Raw genomic sequence first — 23,945 nt, forward strand, 5'->3', positions numbered from 1 at the left:
AGTTAGATTACATTCACACTATAACCATGTGTACACCTTTAAATCATCGTGTATTTAATCATGCTGGACAGAACAGATGGACATACCCAGAATGTTCTCATGCCTCAGCAGCACCGTGTTGTAAATCTCAGTCTCGCGGAACCAGGACTTCTCATCTCGGGAGGAGAAGATTTTCACAGCTACGTTCTCCCCCTGCCACTGACCTCTCCACACCTCTCCATAACGGCCTTTCCCTGAGAGACCACACACACACACACACACATTTTGGGATCATTACTATAAGTACTGCAGCCAGAAGGGATGTGCTTCAGTATGTGCATTTCCTCCAGGGGAAACTTTTTATAGGAACTCAGGAACTTTAGCTGTATTTCCACTTGACAGCCCACCGGGGATCGGACTTGTTCCTGGACCATAGTTCAAAATGTTTAGCTCCTGACAGAAATTACCTTTATTCAAGTGACTTGAGGCCAGACTTTACTGAATTACCAACTTTCGTATCCGTTATATAAAAGCCTGCCTTTAGCCAACAACCTATTGCTGTTTTTAATAAACAACAGGTCAGGCTGTTTCTGAATACAAACTTAGCGAACTATAACTTTTTATAAAATAACTTTAGCATTATCTCATGAAACAGTTTGTTAAATCTTCAGATCAGTTTCGTTATACATTTAACAGCAGACAGTCTTTATCAGTAAACCGCTCAGGCCTTCTTCTCTTAAACTAACCATGTCGGTGGACTTAAAAGGCATGTAGCATCACAGGCGTTTGGAGGAAGTCTGGCAAAAACAGCCTTTTTTTTTTTTTTTACAGATTAACACCAAGACTTTGATATTTACTGCCTCAGAGAATCAAACAGACACGGCGGATTAAACGCATTCATCTAATCAGTACCCACACACCCCACATCTGTCTTTCATTCTCAAGGGAGGGGGGGAAAAAAAGTATTCCTAAAATTTTGAAAAAAATAAAAAAGCAATGACAGAATCTCTAAAGAGGGCAAACAACAGATGTGTGTGTGTCCTTGGAAAAAACACACAGATGCACAAAAGGAGAAATCTTTTAAGGAGAAGAGGAGACGGATTAGATACACACCCACACACTCGTTCAGTGTAATCTGTCTGGCAACTGTTCTCTGTACCAGGAAAGGCAGTCCAGAACCGCTCCCTGATGTGCATGAGTGGTCTAACAGATCCTGCACAGACAGAGAGAGAGAGAGAGAGAGAGAGTTATAAATAATATTAATGCTGAGTCAGGTGATGGTTAGACAGTCAGTCTGTAATGCATAAGAATATGGCAGCCCTCTGGTGGACAATCAAAAGAAGTGAACACTAGTTATACACTTAGGGCTTTAGTTTGTGTTTAGGGACGTAATGCATATTCTCATGTTTTAGACTTTCAGCCTTTGCTAAAGCATTAGAAATAGTTGCTTTTTTTACCGTAACTTTTTTACCGTGTCCAAGAAACAATAACCATAAGGTTCACTTGACTGACAATGTAAACAACCGACCATACGGTGAGTATTCTTTAATCCAGGGCTTCTTCTAAAAAGCTCATTGATACATGAAAGGGAAAGCTTGTGTGCCTTATCTAAGGTTACACCCCAAAACACTAACGTGCTCTGTGTAAGCAGGGGGTTTCCAAACAATTGCATTCAGGAATACGTTTAACTGTTAAAACTGTAAGATTAAATAAATAAATGAAAATAGTATTTGTTTTAAATTATCCAAAAACAGATGACTAATTGATCATTTTGATGTCATTAATGCACCTTAAAAATTTGCATTGTATTTAAATGTATTGGTTACATGCACATGCAAAGAAAAACTAATATTCTTTCTTTTGTGTCCATCTGGTAACATAAGAACAGGATTTACATAAACAAGAATTTACTTACATGGGTAGAAACATAAAAAAGTATTCTACTAATACTATTATTATTATTATTATTATTATTATTATTATAAATTTTTTTTAAATAACTTATAGTATGGTTTATGTTGTGATTTCTACCAATATAAAGATCTATAATAAATCAATAAAATGATAAAAAATAAAGACAAAAGCCACAGAGACAGTGAGGTCCCCGAAACCCACAATGAGAACATTAGGCCAGAACATTAGAATGTCAGTATGTCAGGCAGAATATTTTTAAATGACAGAAGCTTTCCAAAACGAGAAGAACTTGTCAATATTAGCAAATTTTACAAAACTCAAACCTCTCTTGAAATATTGTCTGATTAGGTTACATGTTCTATATTAAAATGTACAATTTTGTTTTAAAAAACTAAATCAACTGTCAAATTTATCATCATTTTAATTATTCAGAAATTTCAAAAATTCATTATAAAGCAATTTTTACTACAGTGCAAATACACCCACTAAAGCCTCAATTGTTTAGGCCAGAACACAGCCAATCTGTTTTGCTGTTGGAGGAAAAAAAAAAAAAAAAAAAATCTCACTGAGAGATTGACTTTCCACAATTAGAAGGCTGACTAATGCCAGCACTTATCCCATTTCTAATCCTCCTTCCAGACTCCGTTTAAACCCGGAGTGTCTCTTTCCCTGGCCTTGTTTGTAATGCAGAGTCCTAACAACACCAGATGGAGACATTGAGCAACCAAGCAGAACATGGACTTCTATCAGCATGACATGCTATTAAAAAAAAAGAGAGAGAGAGAGAGAGAGAGAGCGAGCATGAGGAGGGAATAAAGAGGATGTAATCCAAAGCAGCAACCAGAGATAAACACATCTGCCTGATGATGAGAATTTAGAGAGCAGGGGAATGCATGCGTGAGAGCACAAACTTAAACCCCTGCAGCTTTAAACCGCGATCTAGGCTTGGTAGTCTTGAGAGGGACGATGGCTGTAGAAGCTCCCTGGCTGTATGGTGTGTTTTTACATTCTTTGACCCCAAGACAACCAAGAGATGCTGCACATGTGTTTCTACATACGCCTCTTCAACTGTTATCTCTTAATACGATTTCTGGCCCTCTCTCCCAGCTCTGGAAAGTACTTTTTAATTATGCTCAGGCCAACATTCAGCCGCCGCATAGTTCAGCCCTGGTTGCCAAGCACTCCACGAGACTCCGTGAATACGACTTGAAAAAGATCCAAACTCCAGCAACTCAGCAAACACACCCCGCAATGCTGTGGGAGACTGCTGGGGGAGCGGGCTAAATGCCCCGGCTCGCTCGACTGAGGGGGCGATTAGCGAACCAGAGGAGAGATTTGCGGGAGGTTTTCGGAAAGGACAACTGCATTGACTTGAGCAAATAAACACCAGGAGCCAGGAAAGGAGCTCTCAGTGAGGAGCACGGCCTGCTGGGGAAGATGTTATTTATTTAAATTACAGTTTTATCCCTCTCACTCACTCTGTTGCTCATTCTATCCCAGTGGACTTGGGGCACAAGGTGGGGAACAGCCCGACCAGGGTGGCCAATCCATCACACGGCACACAAGCATCAGTTAGATTTATCTGCGCGTTTTACAAAAGTAAGACTGGACTCAAACACTGTGTTTTTTATTTTTTTTTATAATTAACCCTTTTTCACATAATTGGCTTTACAGAATATCAAAATGATTGTCAATTATTTATTTTTTTTGCTTAAACTTTAAAGACAGAAATTTACCATGGCTAAAAAAGGATATATTTTTTAAATCTCGGAATGGCCAAGATATTTAACATTACTTATAAATATGACTTTTTAACAATGAAAATATTAGATAATTTTGTTTTGATGGTCATTTTTTTTTTTTTTTACTGTACCTTCCTTTTGAAGAACGTTGATAAATATTGAGAAGGCAAATAATCTAGAAAGATGTACAGTAATCCTTAAGAGATTTGAGGGCAATTGACATCTTTGTAAGAAAAAAAAAAAAAGTCATGCATTACCGACTTTAAATAAACCACACAAGGCTGTTTGTAACAGTGCAATATTAAGCATCAGAATAAATCTCACCGCCAGTGTGCTTTCGCCAACGTTGGACGCGATGAGTCCGTCGATAGTGCCGTACTCGGCATCGCGGGCCGTCAGCCGCTCCATCTGGTTACGGTGGATCCGGCGGAAAATCAAGATGGCCACCGTTGAAAGGATAATAAGAACAATGACTGGAGCCACGATCACGATGGCCAACGTTGTTACGCTATAGTTAGGGCCCTCCACCACTGTGACAGAGAAAGAGACAATATTAAGAACAAGAGTATTTTGTTTTACAGGTTTATTACCCTTAGTGACACTAAAAAGGCTAAAACACTTGTCGCAATTGAATCATCGTATATAGTAGAAAGGGTGCAGAGATGTAATTATTGACTCAGGTCAAGTAAGTTCAACTGTTCGTGAATTCTTTCTATTCTTTTTTTAATACAAAGAGACTTTTAGCTTCATTTACCCAGGTGTGCTCGAGTTGCCTGAGGGTTTACACACACACACACACACACACACCACACACACACGCACACACACACGCACACACACACGCACACACACACGCACACACACACGCACACACACGCACACACACGCACAGACACGCGCACACACGCACACACACGCACACACACGCACACACACGCACACACACGCACACACACACACACGCTGCAGTTAAGACTGGGCTTTTGCTGGGAGAGGCTATAATAATTAGGTATGCTGAAGCCCACACTGCACCCAAACTGCCTGGACCACACACACAGTAGCTTACAGTACAGCACACACACACACACACATACAAATACAGCTCTGTCCTGCTCCGAGGAACCCACACAGTTGAAGAGCAAACAGCCCTAACTTGAGGTGGTCCGCAAACAGACAGTGGGCCGATCGAGTGGACAGAATCAAAGCACAGTTTGGGTTTGGGTTGCGGGTGAAATAGCTGAGCAGAAGCTACAGAAAAATTCAGAGCTTTGTGATGAGTTACGGAGAGTCAAACCGAGGCTAGAAGTAGGTTGAAAAAGGGGTTCTAAAGTTAGGCTCGATGTGGGCTGAGTCAAGGTTTTCAGAAAGTCAGAAAAGCACTTTGGATGGAAAAGAACAGGACAGATTAGAACTAAAATGTTCACATGGGGTCGGAACCGGCAGGAAGTCCGACTGCAACAAAACAAACGCTTATGAGAAGATTCATGTGATTCATTTTAATCTGCATGCATTTATTTAACCCCAATACGTGCTACAATGCTTACATTCTAACCTAGTCTAATCCACGTACTATTTGATGAATGAACTTTTACATCTAGGTTTGTTAAAACAGATCAAATCACTTTCATAAAGCTCTAACTCACTCATCGTCTATACCGCTTTATCCTGTATACAGGGTTGTTTATCCCAGGAGTCTTATTTGGGGCATGAGGTGGGGTACACGCTGGGGTACACACTCCAATCCATCACAGAGCACACACATACTCACACTCACGCACTCATTTCACACTACAGGCAATTTGGGAACGCCATTTAGCCTAAACTGCATGTGCTTGGACTGTGACAGGGAACAGTACCCGGAGGAACCCCTCCAAGCACGGGGAGAACACAAAACTTCATGCACTCAGACCCGCGGCGATGCTAACCACAAAGGCACCATGTCGCCACTGTATGAAACTGTTTTTTTTTTTTTTAAATGAGTATTTCTGAGATGTTGCTTTGAAATGTTAATTACAGCTTAATTAACGACATTTTTAATAAGCATCTTACCCTACAAATAATTAAGATACAGTATCTCCTACTCTGACTAGTTTCATAGAGGAATGTTTTTGTTTGTTAGGCCACACAATGACCATTAAACCATTCAAGCATAAAAAACATCTAACTTAAGAGATGAACCAGTAAAAAACTGGGGCAGATGATGACAGATGATCAGTCCGGTGATTAGTGTACTGGTGATGCTGAATGGTTTGTTTCCATTTCTTCATTTTAATCTACAATATTTAATTAATTAAGTAATAAAGGCAGCATGGTGGCCTTGCACCTTTAAGGTCCGGGTTCGATTCCTGGCCAGGTTCGAATGCCGTCTCTGTGTGCATGGAGTTTGCATGCGTGTTTTCTCAGTAAGCTTTTGTTTTAAATTATCTAGTAAAACATCCATCTGCTAGTTTATTCATTTTTTTAAAGGAATTCAATGCTACAAGCCCGGCAAAATGAGTGTCTTTTCTGTTCAAAGTCGGTCTTTTCGCAGTTATCCAGCACCTGTCTAGAACAAGTAACAAAACGCAGATTCGGTGCTAAAAGTGTAGTGAAAAAAATGTCCACAAAAATGTGCCATAAAACAAATCATGCTTTCCATTATTTAACTTAAATTTTATAAACGTAAACTGAAACTCGGAAAGTATGCACTATCGGCATCACCATGTTAAAAGGAAGCTACAGAGATCCAGCGCTGTAAGTCAGAGTCGGATGAGGGTTAGAAGTTGGTTAGAAGATCGTTTATGCTTCTGGGTTTCTCCATGCTCTTAAAACAAGACATGATGGTGCAGAGTGGGCTGAATCGTTGAAAGGTGGGCTGAGATGTTAAAACCGGTTAAACACAGGCTAAAGGTGGGCCAAGCAAGGGCTTATGGTGCCCCTGAACCACAGAACACAGCCTGCAGCCTCACACAGCAGAACCTCCCACACGCTCCCGTGCGAGACTGCAGGAAAGAGGGCTGCACTCCAGACAAAGACGCCATTTTCTGCTCACTTGCACTCAAGACTCCGTTTATTCCTAGAGTAGGCAGGGATAAATCCAGCAGCCTGATTAAAATCGTGCTCTCTCGCTCTCTTACACACACACACACACACAAACACATGTATGCAGAATAAGACATGAACAGACAGGCACACACAACACGTACACGCCTACAATTTGAGAAGACAACATAATTTGTCTCGCATAATTCCTCTTTTCATTCCTCGGAGAAGAATGAAGAGTCGAGACAAGAAAGAATTTTCTTCCATCCCGACAGATCTGATAAATCCTTCGTCTCCTGTGCTTTCTTGTGTGTGACAGTCATAAGCTTCATTTCAAAGGTCAAGAAACTGAAGATAAAACAAAAAAAAAATGATTCTAGTAAAACCTGTTTTCCTAAAGAGATCAGAGCACTGACAACCAAAGACGCCTGCTTGTTTGGACGTTAGGGCGTCATGCGCTCATGTTCATACGGGTATTTTAGAACTGATCACAATCTAAAAATTGTCCAAGACATGTATAGAACTACATGATGTGGAAAGGTTGTCGAAGAATAATTTCTTAACATGACGTTTGCGTTGAGAGATGATTATAGAAAGGGTTGTATAAACTCTATGAATCGAGTTATAAGAATATATTACAGGCTATATCTGAGATTAATATCACAGAGGAAGTGTAAATGTGTTTAAAACTTTCCTTTTTTTTATTGATTCTCAGCTTGACTTATGCACATTTCATGCTCCTGGTTCAATAATGTGTGTTGGAATGTAGCATTTAAAACTAATCTCAGTGTTTAAATTTGCATAATTAGATATCCAAAGGCAAACAAATTCTCATTTTCAACGTTTCAGATCACAAACACTTTCATTTGTGTAAAGTCTGTTAAAACATCCTTTTTTTTACGCCGTTATGAAAAGTATTACTCCTTCTTCATATTTAATAAATGTTCTACAAAACCGATACTTTCTTCTAATATTATTTCAAACGCAAGTTCTTATTCGATCCGAAAGTGATATTAATGTTACAATTTTGCTCACGTTTTGCTGTCATTTCAAATCATGCATTAAAGGAACCCATTTTTTTTACCAGGTTAACACAGGTCTCAGAGCTCTTCCGAAGTATGTCTGTTAATGCCCTCGCTAAATTACCCCTGAAATAATTTAGCCAGAGGAGAGAAGGGTAACTTGTTATATGAGGTCACAATAGGGAGGAAATCTATTTGGCTTGTTGAAGCCTTGACCAGTATAAAAAAAAGAACATTTTTATCATCTTTGGAAGCACACTGGCGATCCATCCAAAAAATAAAAATAAAAATACTCAAAAGTCATTTTATATGAAATATTAAATCTTAAAAATAAATGGGAGAAGCACAGTGCCTTCCCACCTCCAGTGTCCGGGTTCAGTTGTGTGCCTGGAGTTTGCATGCTTTTGGGTTTCCTCCAGGTATTTCAGTTTCCTCCCACAGTCAAAAGACATGCAGATTAGGCTAATTGGTGTTCCCAAATTGCTTGGTTCCTGCGAGTGCGCATGTATGTACCCTGCAATAAATTGGCCCCCAGTCCAGATGTACCCCAACTTGTTCCCAAAGTCTCCTGGGATAGGCTCGAGACCCCCCGCGCGTATATAGGATAAGCGGTATAGAAAATGAATTAATTAATGAATACTGATAAAGGACTGCTAAAGACTTGTACGCAAGACAGTTAAGGATTTCAGTTCACGATAAAACTTGAATCATTTGATTTAAAAATCAACAGTTTTCGTTTAATGCAAATCCAAGACTCGTCCGGAAAAATCCATTCGATCTAACGCTAGCACAAATTTCACAGGCTCCTGGAAGGCAGGCAGGCAGGCAGACATCGTGACTCATTTCCTTCATGTTTCCACAAGGACAAAAGCGGAAGAAGCCAATCGCTGAAGCGAAAAACTGCTGTCCAGGAGCTTCCCTTTCACAGCAGGACTGTTTTTATTGTGCGACAATAAAGCTGGAACATGTACGAGTCTGAAAAGACCGAATTCAGAGGAGTGATAATGGTAGATAATTTCATGCCCTGCTGTGCTGAGCGGAACCCCTGGTTTTCTGAGCCTCAACTAAACGGAGCCCAGTACAGAACAGGCTTTTGATCGGGCAACCGGGATCGGATAGTCGCCTCTTGAATCTCAGCTCACATTGGAGCTCACGCGAGAGGAGAGAGTAGAGGTGAAGGGCATTCGCGGCCCGTGATCCAGGATTTTTGCAGAATCACGCCCCAGCACCTGCTGCACTGCTCCTGCTCCTCGATGAGGACGCCAGGCTTCAACATAACAACAAAAGGGTTTAACTGACCGTGCCTTTGTTCTGGGTGGCGCTAATAAAAAGAGCAGTGTGTGTGTGTGTGTGTGTGTGTGTGTGTGTGTGAAGGTTAGAAGATACACGGTGCATGCTTACAAGAATTAAAATGATGCCGTTTTAGTTTGAAAGTGTAATAAGAGCACAATCACATGCTGTCATCATTGTCTAATCATCATCTATACCAACTATATCCTGTATACAGGTTCGTGGGGGGGCCTGGAGCCAATCCCAGGAGACTGAAAGGGGGAAAGGTAGGGGATACCCTGGACTGCAGGACAATCCATCGCAATGCACACACATACACTCTCATTTCCACACTACGGGAACACCGATTACCCTAATCTGCATATCTCTGGACCGTGGAAGAAAATCGGAGTACCTGGAGGAAATTTGGGGAGGCGGGGACGCTGTTACAGTAAAATACTCAACAATGGGTTGATATGAAGTGGAGCAGGACTGAGTACTTCCTATATATTTCTCTTAAATAAGAAATTAGGGGTGGCTCAAGCCTTTTGGATATAACAGGCAGAGAAGTGATTACCTGAAGTACCACACACACATGCATCATGAAACTGTCGATCAACATGGTAATCCAAATGCTAGCATGCTGCCTAGACCTACTGTAGAAATTAACCTCTCGAATGAAGAAAAGGAAGTTATTTTGTGCCAAAATCCAGTGTCTCCAACAATAAGGTTTTTCCTGCATTCTCAGCATTTAAATCCTTTAGACATTCAATTCAATTCAGATTTATTTATATAGCGCTTTAAACAATAGTCATTGTTGCAAAGCAAATTTATAGAATTAAAGGGAATTCGGGAAATGAGTTTGAAACGTGTGAGGAAATCTGTATAAATCAAAGTGATCAGATTGTCCGAGGGCGACGGTGGCAAGGAAAACCTCCCTGGAAAGGCAATAAGAAGAAACCTCGAGAGGACCCAGACTGAACTCCGGGCCCGTCCTTATCTAGGTGACAACAGGAAGCGGGAATTGCAGGTAGTGTTGAGTCTGTCTATGATATAAAATGGTAGTTTCTTATGGAAATCATAAACCTCCCTGCACATGGTACTGTGTGCATTGTTCAGCATGTGCAAGGATGTCCATGTGGTCTGGAAAAGCAATCGTTCACTTTGCATGATGCCATCTGCCAAATAAATACATGTAATAGTATACACATCTATAATGGTGTTTACCTCTGACAGGCAGAGCCACGCTGAGGTTCATATTACACAGGTGAGCCTGGCAGCACTCGACGATCTGGTCAGGTGAGGGCGGGGTTTTGCAGGTCATGCGACCCTGCTCGTACACGGTGAAGCAGCCCTTCTGATGGACGAGCACTCCGTCGCTTACGGTCAAAGACGAGAAACACTGCTGCCCCCTACATCGCCCACCGCTCACACAGGAACGGCCCTCACACACACATTCATGCTCTTTCGGGAGCAGTTTCGTCTCCGTGTCTGTTTAAAGGGAGGATCAGAAAAAAGAACAGATGTGCAGGTTAGCAAAGAATACGCGTGAATTTACATTCAAATCTAAACTGGTCAGAAGCTGTTGATTCTTTCGATATAACAAGATATATAGTACTTGATATGTTAAAGTGATGGAGTCAGTGAAGGAAACTTCAGGATAGGAAAAGCAATTCCTCATTATTGATTATTTTCCTATAACAGCACACCTCAAACTGCAGTGATGATTCATTGCACTACTTACCTCTATTAGGGGGCTCCACTGTAATGTTGGCGTTACACAGGTATCCAGTGCAACAGCTAATGATGCTATCTGGTGAGTTGGGTGTGTCGCAGTTAGCCCCGCCCTTCTGAGAAGCAGAGAAACAGCCTTTACGGTGCTGCGGGTTTCCGTTAGCGACGGTGACGGAGGAGAAACACTGCTCTCCCGTGCAAAAGCCCCCACTTGTACACTCCGCTCCCTCACATTTACATATATGCAGCCTGGAGTCTTTATCTGGGGAAAAAAAAAAAAAAAAAAAAGAGTTTAGTAGATTAGTTAATCTTGATCTGTATATGATTAGATTAGATAATCCCGTTATTTATATGCTGGTATCTTGATGTGCATAATCTGGTCCAGGTTAGTTTATTCCATTGTATAAATTCTGGGCTAGATTAGTAATACTGATGTGTATATGCCGGTCTATATTAGCTTTCCATCCTTTAACTTGGTTTAGATTGGATTATTTTGGATTTGCTTTTCAATAATTGAAATAAGTATTTGATCCCCTACCAACGTACCAACGAACAATAATTCTGCCTCTCACAGACTGGTTATGTGCTCTTGTGGTACACATATCAATTTAAGTAGGTGCTCCTAACAACAATGTGGTATCTGTATAAAAGCCACCTGTCCACAAAATCTCTATCTTCCATTCAAACCTCACCACCATCGGCAAGACCAAAGAGCTGTCGAAGCAAATCAGAAACAAGATTTTACACTTGCACAAGGCTGGACTAAGGACCAGCTCAGGACTACACTACATCTTAAGACAGTTGGAAGCACAGTCACCAAACAAACCATTTGTAACACAATACGCCTGTTTGGATTGAAATCCTTCAGCACAGCAAGGCTTCCCCTCCTCAAGACGACACATGTACAGACCCGTCTAAGGTTTGCCAATGAACAGAGAAAGATTGGGATAAACTGCTGTGGTCAGATGAGACCAAAATTGAGCTCTTTGTCATCAACTTGACTTGTTTTTTTTTAGAAAAATGCTGACTATGACACTATGAACACCACAGTCTCTACAGTCAAGCACGGAGGTGGAAACATTATGCTTTGGGGCCGTTTCTCTGCTAAAGGTACAGACTGACTTTGCTGCACTGAGGCGCCAATGGATGAGGACATGTGTTGTGAAATTTTGGATGAGAACCTCCTGAAGATGGGTTGTGGATGGGTCTTCCAGCATGAAAATGACCCCAATCATACTGCCAAGGCAACTTAGGAGTGGCTCAAGAATAAGCACATTAAGGTCATGGAGTGGTCTAGCCAGTCTTCAGACCTTAATCCAATAGAAAATTCACAGAGAGAATAGTTTATCCTGATTTGTTCATGTTAAATTTTAGTAGTTAGCAGTCTTTAAGGTAGTCTATTTTAGCCTTGTTTACATTCTGATCCAGATTAGTATCTGATTAGATACCAGATTATTATCTGTGCATTCAGGTCAAGATTATTTTTATCCTACAGATTAATCCTGGTCAGTAGACTACAATGACGTATCTTATATCATTCAGGCCTAAGTATCCTGGCTCATCATCATCCTGGTTTGTTATATGCTGGTCTACATTAGTCAATACAGGTTCGTCTATCCTGGTCCAGATTACTTTATAATAGCTGGTATATAAAAGCCTAGGTTCCTTTATGTTAGTCTGGATTATTTGGTATTTTGCAGTAGTCTAAAGCAATTTTATGTACTAAGCTGGTTAAGGTACGTTAATTTTGGCATTTTATTTTATTTGTTTTTAAAGGAAATCAATAAAACGTTGCACATCCCTGATGTAACTGCACCTAATACCAAGGGTTCTTTGTATCTTTATGAAAATCAGGAGACCCACCTGAGCTTGGCATCTCCACAGTCAGGTTGCTGTTGCACAGTGTTCCCTGGCAGCACTGCACCATGACGCCAGACTCCAGTAGGGAGCTTCCGCACTGTACCGCCTCTTCCTCTCTACCCACAATGCAACCCTTCTGTCGCAGGGCCGTCCCGTTCCGGATGGAGACAGAAGAGAAGCACTGCTGGCCAAGGCAGCGGCCGCTGCTGCTGCATGACTGCCCCTCGCACACACACTCAAAGTCATTCACCATGGCTTTATCTACGCGGGACACACACATAAGCACACAAGAGGTGAGTGAATCATTCTTCCTCCCTCTTTTATCTGCAGTACCGCGATGCGGAGAGCCGGCAATGTCAAATACTACTTCAGAGGTTACTAAAGTATGCTATGCAAAGCAGCAGTGAAATTCAAGAGGGAAAGTCGAAAGAAGGACACAGAGTTTGGGATTCATTACACATGGCTTTGCACATCAGTTCCATCGTGGATTGGTTAATACATTATACGTAGAAGGAGAGTGGGAAAGAATTAAAGTATTAAATGCTCAGTCATCATTTTAACTTGGAAAGGCAATCAGTGAAGCCATCACAAACAAGTTGACACACACACACACACACACACAGAGTGAGAGTGTCCTTGAGCAAGGAGGATGCTAACTAACTGTCTCACTCACTCATCCACTCTCTCAAATGCACACATCTGTCAATGGCCCTTCAGAGATTTGCTAGACTCCTGCATTCGAGGTTATGACTAGAGAGCAACCGTGCAACTTTTACCTTCCACACTGGCAGCTGGTAAAACCGTCAAGGCCACAAGCAGCAGGATCATGATGCCATCGACCATCGCAGACCTGGAATCATAGGCAAAGAAAGATGTGTTATAAATTAAAAACCAAATGTGCCGCATATAAGCAGATTTCACCTTCTGTTTCTTTAAAACTGCTAACTCATATTCATCCGAGTTGGAGTAACGAAACTGCGTAGTTGCAAAAGAAAAAAAAAAAGGAGGAAAAAAAAAAAAAAAAACACCCCCCACACATGCAGACAGACGGAGACACCCTCCTACATCTTGCCAGAAAAAAGGAGATGCAATTCAAAGACCAGAGAGCAGAGTGTGGAAGAGGAGGAAGAGAGATAGCTATAAAGTAAGTGCCAGGAAAGGGAAGAAGTAGGCAGGCAAAGAGAGAGAGAGAGAGGGGGAACATGAGATTAGTGGAGCAAGAGGTCAGGATTCCTCCACAACCGCGCACCATCGGTTATACGTTTATACGCAGATCTTTCCTCCAGCCGAATGACTTCATCGGAGTCCAGATTGCCGATAAATTGTTTATACTCACAAAGGTCTCTGTTAACAAGTAAGTCATAGGGTATTTAAGGGCATGTCAGGGGCGTGAGCTTGCTACACCTATCGGATGTTTGTGAGTCCTGTCAGGGGTGGAACAGGTATGTCTTTGTTCAGCATGTTGGCAGAGGTCTCCATGGTATTGCTTGTGTTTTTAACAAATTTAAAATTATGTCGATCTCAGCAAGACGTCCTCTACTCCGAATCTCCTCATTGTAAGCAAGAAAACTTTGGGTTAGAAATGATAGATTGATGCTCATGAAACTTATATAGCCCTTTTTACCGTGTATGCCAAGACGTCAACCAGTAAACTCAACGTACACAAGAAACCTGATTATTATTGACCATGTTGTGTAAAAATGATGATCATCCATACAATTAAATTCTACGGTCTATCATATCTCCGGCATACTGAGAAAACCATCTTCATCGATGGCATTCATGGTCATATTCATCATTTTCTCAGTACACCAGGGGTTTTGATGGGACTGCCTGCTTCACATCTGAAACGCTGGCCTCCCAGGAATTCCTTTAACAGATCAAACATGTGGAAATAACTTGGAGGGAGGTCAGGACTGTAACTCCCAGCCGAGGTTCTATGATGTGCACGTGGTGAAAGAGGGTGTGTACAGTTCCCACACACAGACGCGACAAGTTATCCGTCGATTTTCAATGTGTGACTATTATTTTACGTTCAACAAGAAGTGATGGGTATAGCTTGTCCAACTCGTGTAGTTCAGATATATAACAGGTTTGATGCTTTTTGGTCTTTCAGCTAAGGAGTAGAGCTGAATTTTGGACCAGAAAAATATACCAACAGCTAAAGTATAGCATTGCACGACAATCCTTTAAATGAGTGGTGTTTAAAACTGCACAATTATTACACTATCTGAGACACTTTTAAAACATCATAAACCACACCCTTAATATGAATGAGAAGAAAAAAAAGATATGCGAGCATGGGGTTTCATGCTCTATGGGACGCAAGCTCTTTTCCAGCTGGGCACGGAATCAACGGCAACTTTAAAATCCTGAACTAAAGTGGGTCTCATGCCTTTCTGTCGTCCTGGCAACAAGGCACTGAGTGGCAAGCAGTGGGAAGACTGGAGTGCTACGATTGGCTAACATGGAGTGAGAGAGAGAAAGAGAGAGGGAGGAAAGAGAGGGAGACAGATAGACAGAGGAGGGGAGGCTGCCTGGCAGATAGAGTGGAAAAGCCAGACGTGAGAGGAGGAGGAAGAGGAGGAGGACGAGGAGGTGGTGGTGGAGGAGAGAGGGATAGACGCACAGCAGGACGGATGAATGCAGAATTGAAGAGTGATTCAGAGCCAGGATCCCTAAAATCAGCCCACTCACACGCATGCCTTCCCGACTTCATTTCAGTCATTTAGCCCGTACACACACACACACACACACACACAGCTGAGTTTATAAAAGCCCACTCAAAATCTACTATCATCATCGTTGTTCTTGCAACATGATAAAACGCTAGCAGCTAAGAGCTCCCTCGTGACCTGTTTATTCCACACAAATCACTTATCTAGCTTATGTGTGTGGATTTGCGTGTGTCTAAACGAGACAGAGAGAGAGAGAGAGCACAAGCGAGAGAGCTTTTGTGGCTGGCTGGATGCTCCCAGACATAAAAAATTAAGTGTGTCCTGTTAATGCTCGCCTGGCAGCATTGTGGATGCCCAGAGACCACATTTTGCTCACTTAATCAGGCCACACGTACACACAGACTAAGGCAGACACACACAATCGGTGACCGTTAGCAGCAGGAGCAGGGGCAAACCGAGGGGGTTAAGCGAGGTGAATGAAGGGGTAGTGGGGCAGACCGCGAGCAAAACGGGAATTCGCAGAAATAGAACTATGTAAGGAAACGGGGCATTTTCTGCTTTCAATTAGGAGAATGAATACAGCTGGGGATTTCACTCAATTATCCCAAGAACTCTTAAAGGAAACCGGCAGGCAGTATATTGAGTGACCTGAATTTCCCTGCGCACACTGACCTACGATTGTACATTACATCGCCATTTAATGCCTTTCTTATTCTATTATTCCTCCACAATCTGAACAACACAAAAAAAAAGATAATCATTCTGCATTGTCTCTGAACTAGTGCGACTCGTCCGCATTTATATGCTACAGCACATTTATTAATTTCCAGCATGCCAATAGCCAAGCTGTGGCTAAGATAGCTAGCTAGCTTGATGGTCAACTAATGCTAAGATAATCCATCAGTCTAAAACATGCTCTTTATCTTTTAATAATATATGTTGATCAGTCCACAACATTCTGACCACCCGCCTAATATGGAGTAGGTCCCTTCCCTTTGCCACCAAAACAGTAAAGCACTGTGTGTTCCGACACCTTTCTGTTGGAACCAGCATTAAGCTTTTACCCAATTTGAGCTACGGTAGCTCTTTTATTAGCTTTGGCCGCCGATGACTCAAAGTTCATGTCACTCATCCAGTGGCTATAGTTACCATATATTAGTAGCTTTCCGGAAGTTGGTGTGTTAGAAGCAGAAAAGAATGGGCAAGGGTTTGACAAAGGGCAAATTGTGATGTAATTGGTGGAGGACTGGGTCAGAGCAACTGCAGCTCATGTGGGATGTTCCTGGTAAGCAGTGGTCAGGACCTACCAAAAGTGGTCCAAAGAAGGAAAGCTGGTGAACTGGCGACAGGGTCATGGGTGGCCAAGGCTGGCCCATGTAGTCTGATCCGATAGAAGAGCTACTGTAGATCAAAGTGATGAAAAGGTTAATGCTGGTTGTGACAGAAAAGCAAGCTTTTTTCGATATGCAGTATTAGAACATTAAAAGAGCCCTTTTTAAAATCACACTGAACCCTGTACACCCAATTCTTTTAACCAAGTGAGTGATTTCAGCCAATATTACGTTATCTTTGATGTCAGTATCTTAATATTCCACGGTGATGGTAGCTAGACATGACACACTATTTAGCTATTTATGCTTATCTAGCCAGCTAGTGTATTTTAGGTCGTGACTCACTAGCTGGTTATTCATGCTTAGCTAACACACTCCAATGACACCCCAATGTTGCTGCTTCTCTTCAACAGAAGGAAAACTCACGCAACTACTTTTACTGAACAGTTCACCAACTTGTTTAGATTAAAGATTACTTTACAATAGATTTCAACTTGTCAGTTAACAGAGATGTGAGTTTGAAAGCGGCTGGTCTACATGTTAGCAGGGTGGACCAGTATAACCACCATCCTGTCTGACTGTCAACACTTTAAATGTTATAGGTAAACCATTGTGGTTTACTAAAACTGCAGTACAGTACCATTATGGAATCCACAGATTTGTCCTGCAAGCATCAAGGTGCTTCATGTAACCTTGGAATTTCAAGCAGCTGGGGTGAGTTTATGGACATTTCTACACACATCTGTCGAAGTGTCAAAATAAAAAACATAAATATTAAATAAATAAATAAAAACATAATATAATAATAATAATAATAATAATAATTGTAACATAATATTGTGACGATGCTATGAGGACCCTTTAGGTAGAATTTGTGCACTTTTATAGGGAAAATAGCTACTAGGTTTTTAAGTTTTACTTGGCATCCTGCAAAACCACCCACAGTTCGTCTGAGGATTTAGATCTTTTCCAATCTGATCATTTATACACATTTTCTCACATGTCATACACATTTCCATAATAATTTTTTTTTTGATTCTGTAAAGCTGAACCCAGAAACTCTCATTTTGTTTATTGTCTAAAAAGTGTTTGATTATATAATATCCTGCTTTCTTTTCGGGCATACAAGTATTACAAGTATTTTCTGTAGGATTTAATTTCATGTTTAATTTCATATATACATAAATATGAAATATGAAATAAAAAGTGTAAACTAAACGTGAGCAATAAATAAAATGATATCCATAATATATAATACATATATAATACATATTATATAAATGACTACTTTCTTTCTACCTAGTTTGTTTTTCTTTTTTGACATGACTATTCTAAATGTTGCTTTTCTGCAGTGCTGCAGCTTTGTGTGTGTCAGCTCAGCATGCACCCACAAAGAAATAATGCCTACAACCTATAATATAGCGTGTCTGGTTCACTTCCTGGAGTTGGGTTAAGCCAAACTGCTGTCTGACTGCAATGAAACCACACTCGCTTTGGAAGCAGACAGAGACCACCGCTATTTCTTGTTCCCGTCTGCAACCGAGTGAGACTGCTGTGCTCTCACCTGCACGAACGAACCAAGAAGGTAAAGGCATCAGATTCAAACTGATTCAAATCCTGCATATTCTCTTATTCTGGAACGCTCCTTTATAAAACGGTACAAGTTCAATCGATTTCTACATAGTAAGCCTAGACCAGTAGTAAGCAATGTTTAGGAAAAAAAAAAAAAATATACTGCAGAATCACCTCCAGCACTGAATTTATTTTTTGATACTAAACACCCGGACACGTTTGCAGCACACATCCCTGGAGAGTCGGCTGATATTTTCAGCAAAGACGAAAAAGCAGTCAGCTAAGTGAAGGTGAAGCAGAAATACATAAATAAATACAACACCAGACTATATCAGCTAAAATCTTTACATTTAGAGCACTGCTTTATTCTAAAAACTAAACCATGGAAATTGCATGCTCCTCTCATTATTCCTTTTACCGCCCCTAACCAACAGTTAGCAATAACCACATGTACAGAAATATAGTTCTTGACTAAAATCATACCTGAACTACCACGCACCCCAATAACAAACAAAAAAAAAAAGAGCCCCGGCTAAAGTTCTTGCTTCTGCTATAGTCATCAGTTCCAACATAGTTTGAACTGGCTCACCTCCCACCCAGCTTTCACGGCTCAGCTGTAATTAAAGCTTTTCTTTCAGTCTCTCTTTATTCAGGAGATAAAATGTGCCATGCCTTTGCAGGTGGCTGCTTATTTGGTCTAATTAAAACCATTACCAGCATTATGTACCCAAATCCTGGCACAGACAGAACTGACATTACTGACACGTGGCACCTTGTGGGGAATTTTTATTAATTTTTTTTAATTGCTGCTTGGAACAGAAATCTCATCGGGACGTAGCATTATGAATAAAAACTAAAAAACGTGAATAAATCTAACCGATAAGGCGAATACAACCCACCTGGTGTTAGAGCCATAAAGGATTTTGGACAAATGATGCCTAAATTAAAAAGGGACAAAAACGCCAAAGATGTGTTCTTGGAGTTCTCACCTTCTTTCACTTCTCTCATCAATCTCTCTAATTCACTTCCTTTTTCTCAGCGTGTGCTTCCCTCCCGTTTTTTTGTTCATCTCGTTTCTCAATTCTCAAAATCTCCCTCACCATTTTTCTAATCCGCTTCACCTTGTTTCGCCTCCTTCTCTTCCTTTTCTCTCTCTCTGCCTACCTTATATGTTCCTGTCCTTTTCTTTTCCTTCTTTTTTCTTTTTTTAAACGCCTTCTTTTTCCAGCCCACCCTGAGTCAGATCAGGTCAGTCAGCTCTGTTCCCCTGCACCTCCTTATCCTGGATCTGATATCAGTGTCTTGCAGTCAGTCAGCCCACAGGGGGACGACGACGAGATGAGAGGCGCGATCAAACCCAGACAGTTCAGTAAAGAACACGCGCTCTGTCGCTCTGGAGAAAGAAAGAGACGCTGCACTCGAGGAGTCAAATGGGGCCAAAACTGGCCAGACGCTTAGGGCTCAAGTAAGATCTAAGCAGAGGTTTTTTTTCTTTTCTTTGCTTCTCACAAGCTGAAAGCATCTAGAGAAGTTGATACACTGCTCAGCACCGTCTTGTGTAGCCCTGACTGTTCTTTTTATTTATTTTAGATCATTATTATAGAGATGCCACAGGCTGAATAGCTAACCTTTAAAAAAAAAGAAAAGAAAGACTATTAACAACCAGCGTCAATTAGCATCAGGAAGTAGAAAGAATAAAGTACATGACTAATTGGCTAGAACAGATCTTGTAAAATATGCTTGCTCGAATATTTTCTTGCTGTGACTTGTTGTAGCACATGTACAAGTAGCTCTCGCCAGTGCCAGACTATTAAGGGTTCTTCGATTGTCCCCTTATATGATCCCCATCAGGTTCCAAGTGTAGCCATTTTAAGAGGCTAATTACCCTTAATAGTGCAATGACCCCTTAGAGAACCCTTCAAGGGACAATTTTCTAAGAGTGTACGAAGTAACGAGGGCCTTTAGCTACATTTTATGTGTCTGATGGATTCCGTGTATTAACAAGAGAATAAATAGCATTGATGTGGAGTTTGTCCTACACACTTTTTTATTTAATACACAGAATCTTAAGAGTTAAACATTACCCTATAAAGGCTGAGAGCACCTGATTACCTCATGCGCTCTTCAATAACCCTTTCCATAACCCTTCGTCCAGGTGACTAAGACGGTTAGCAGACTTGTAAATGCTTTAATATATAGAGAGCCAGGGATCGAAAATAAGCTTTTGGTCACAGAAGCAAAAAAAAAAAAAAAAAAAAAAACAGCTTCCATTACTCAGATTTTTTCCATTGCGTGAAAGGTGTTTTTGTAAAACATTTTTTTGCCAGCAGTTTTTATGGTGACGGTTCCACCCAGCCTTTCTGGCCCGTAGCTTTCTTTCAACTTTGTCTGGCTATTGCTGGGAGTTTTGGGCCCATTTTGAGTATTAGTGGTTTCGTCACCTGACTGATTTACTGTTTGTTATCAGGTTACAATTTAGGCAGAGGAAGACCTTTTACTTTTTTTTTTTTTTTTTTTAGTATTTGAACCTGAAAAATGTTGATTGCGCCATGCTGTTACGCTAAACAGTAACAGCCCCGCTTTTACTTTTATGATTGACTTAGGCCTGGCTTGGTCTTTAATATTTAACTACGAGGGTCTGAGCATGCATCTGGGACTGAATGTGGGTCACAAACAAAAACAAAGTGTTGGTAGCATCGACAAAAGAATAGGAAAAAAAAATGCATTAAAAGTTGCAATTGCAAGGCTGCAATTATCCCTCTTATTATTTTGACACGAACACTTAAATGACTTTTAATATTTAAACCGTGATATTAAAATATTAAGTGCACCATTTTGTATTTAAACATTTATCTATAATCACTTAAGATTTATAAATGATCATGTGAACTGCAGCCTTTTGCAATTAAGTAATTGGACAGATCCGTCCTGCAATTACGTATATTTTCAGTCAATTTCAGTCACATGAATTTTGGCTTTTTAGCATTTTGTGGCGCACCAGGTCAGACTGCTGGCATTCTTGCACTACATCACCACCTTATTTTTAAGTCCTGTACAGAACTAGTTCAAAGTTTGGATATAGTTTTCGATTCATAATTTTATTATTATTATAACCACTAGAAGAAATAAAGGTCAGTTCATTTGGAAAACTGCAGGAACTTTGGATATACAGTCATTTCAAACGGTCATAAACATCAAATGCTTTGATGAAGCTGTCTCTCGTGAGGGACATCCAGGAAAGTTTGACCAGTAATTTGGAGTTCACACAGTTACCTAACTAATACATACTGAAGGATTCTTCAGTGTTTTATGAACCTCCAGGTCCAATCACAGCGTGTGTTTGCTGCGAGTGGAGTGCAATATGAGCAATGCAACGACAGTAAAACTGTCTTTCATCATTACATAAACGTAAACCATCTTTACAGTCAGAACAAAAAACATGTCAAGACTAATGAAAACACATACGATGATACAGCACTTAACGTCACCTATAACTACTAATTGTACAATTAGAAGATTCGATTTCAAATTCCTGTTTGAGTGAACGGGTTCGTTCGGGTGAGGAGACGATGACAAATCTTTACTGTATTCACACGTCTGCAGAAGCATAAGTGAGTAATGATGCGTCAAGTTTGTGGCGGCACGATGTCCTGGATTCTTAGCTTTAAAACCCATGCAACCCTAATGAGCAGAGGACTTCCAGTGCGATAAAGGACGAGTGCTAATTTAGCCACGGCGTTTGGGATTTATATATTTATATCTCCTTCATTATATACCACAACCTTTTTCTGTAGCAGTCCAGGTGGATCGGGATTGTGCTGTCGTTTATACTGAAATAAACACTTGCCAACACACCTTGGAGATGCTGAGTCACTGAACATGCTCAAGGAAGGGCAGACAGACAGACAAATGGGGGGAGGGGGGGCAGGTAGACAGACAAATGGGGGGGAGACAGACAGACAGACAAATGGGGGGAGGGGGGGCAGGTAGACAGACAAATGGGGGGGAGACAGACAGACAGACAAATGTGGGGGGAGACAGGCAGACAGGTAAAAATGAGGGGGGAGACAGACAGACAGACAAATGTGGGGGGAGACAGGCAGACAGGTAAAAATGAGGGGGGAGACAGACAGACAGACAGACAGACATAAATGTGGGGGGAGACAGGCAGACAAATAGGGGGACACAGATAGACAAATGGGGGGAGACGGTATTACAAGAGAGATGGATGAGAGTCAATAGACAAACAGACAGACAAAAGAAGACAGACAGACAGTATTAAGAGTGAGACAGAAGGGAGAATTTTAGAGAGAAAGAGATTTGATGGGGGAGAGTGAGGTAGAGCAAGAAAGGGCTGAGTCAGAGCTGGAGACAGAGGAACAGAAGGGGAGCAAGACGAGGACTGTCTCTAGTGTCGCATTGACCCAGACACTAGAGACAGACTCCGTCTCCCACTCAGCTGTGCACGCTCAAACGCAAACATATAAAGACATGGATGTGCATGAAAAATAAGTTATAATTGTATGTATGTTGTTAAGAATATCACAAATTTAAAACATTTGCTTGTATCCATGTGATATTCTTATTTTCTAAAAATATTAATAGTATACTATAATGCAAGATTAAGAAAGCCTTAGTATTTTGCATCATAAATGTGCTTCAGATATGGTATTAAATATACACGCCAAATCTCAGGACGGAAATGAAGCTGACCTGACCTGACCTGATTTGACCTCAGCCCCAGACACGATCAATACTCTTCTACTTTGCCCTCGTTTTACGGGGAAAAAATAAAAAAAAAAGGTCTTACTTCAAATATAACACAAAAAAAAAAATCAGTATGAAGAAATGAAAAAATATCATTTAAAAATATTTGTTTAGTTTAAAAATATAAGAATAAACAGAGGAGTGTGGGGATGTGTGAAATCGTTCCAGGACCGTCTCACACTGGTGAGATCAGTTTGATCATCTCATCTCCTGATGATTCACTGCTTGTTTTTTTTTTTCCCTGCCCATATATTTCATCCTTATTTGTTCTGGCAAGCCCAAAGTGTTAGCACCATGTGGGACACCATTTAGGGACATGAGCAGAACCCGAATGTGTCATCATTCAACAAACACGGGCAGAGGGAGGGAAAAAAAAAGAAAAAAAATACCGTTAACATAACAGCGCACACAACACACGATTTGCAAAAAGAAAACAAAGAGCTAACAGGGTTTTAACTTTGACAGACGAAACACGTGTAAGAATCCAAACAAAATCTGTTCGTCCGTGAAATTAGAATAACCTAAAGGCTTTTTTGTCTTTCCCTTAAAAAAAAATCAGGTTTGTAGTTGCTTGTAGGTTGTAAGGGGACGTCTACAGCAACGAGCCATACCAGTACCAATACACACCGCTATTCAATCGGCCTGAGGAATGCACTCAAATGCTAATGCTCGCTCATCACCTTTTACTTATAAGCTTACAGCCGTCAACTGATGCTTTAGATAGTTTTCTTTCAGGCACAGACACCCACACGGCCAATGCTACTCCTCTGCTATATCTGTCACAACCAATTTACTGCCCAAACTGGTCAGGGTTTTTTTTATTTTATATATATTTACATATTTAAATGCAAAAAAGCCAAATGTGCCATTATTTAAAATGACATTTTAATAAGCGTTTCCGTCAACGTCCACATCAGAGATGCTTTAGAGACTCAGGCAGTCATGTCAGTGTGCCTTTGTTTTATACTTCTACTCTATGATTTTATATCTGAACAAAGTCTAAGCTCCATGGAAATCACAAAATCCCACTTTCCACACTCAATTTATCAGATAACA

General features: G+C 40.8%; 1 protein-coding gene across 1 annotated transcript in view; it reads right to left on the reverse strand.

Annotated features, from left to right (window-relative positions):
* LOC128523938 (activin receptor type-1-like) overlaps positions 1–23,945 on the reverse strand; it is a 48,641-nt gene that overhangs the window by 5,871 nt on the left and 18,825 nt on the right. Inside the window, exons 2-8 of the mRNA XM_053496158.1 lie at positions 13,318–13,391; positions 12,545–12,802; positions 10,692–10,943; positions 10,175–10,438; positions 3,960–4,165; positions 1,093–1,192; positions 87–233 (exon numbers count right to left, since the gene is read on the reverse strand). Coding sequence (XP_053352133.1) covers positions 87–233; positions 1,093–1,192; positions 3,960–4,165; positions 10,175–10,438; positions 10,692–10,943; positions 12,545–12,802; positions 13,318–13,384 — 1,294 coding nt within the window. The 5' untranslated portion in view covers positions 13,385–13,391. The remainder of the gene's footprint in view (positions 1–86; positions 234–1,092; positions 1,193–3,959; positions 4,166–10,174; positions 10,439–10,691; positions 10,944–12,544; positions 12,803–13,317; positions 13,392–23,945) is intronic.

Source organism: Clarias gariepinus, chromosome 5 (assembly GCF_024256425.1).
Source record: "Clarias gariepinus isolate MV-2021 ecotype Netherlands chromosome 5, CGAR_prim_01v2, whole genome shotgun sequence".
NCBI classification, from domain to species: Eukaryota; Metazoa; Chordata; class Actinopteri; order Siluriformes; family Clariidae; genus Clarias; species Clarias gariepinus.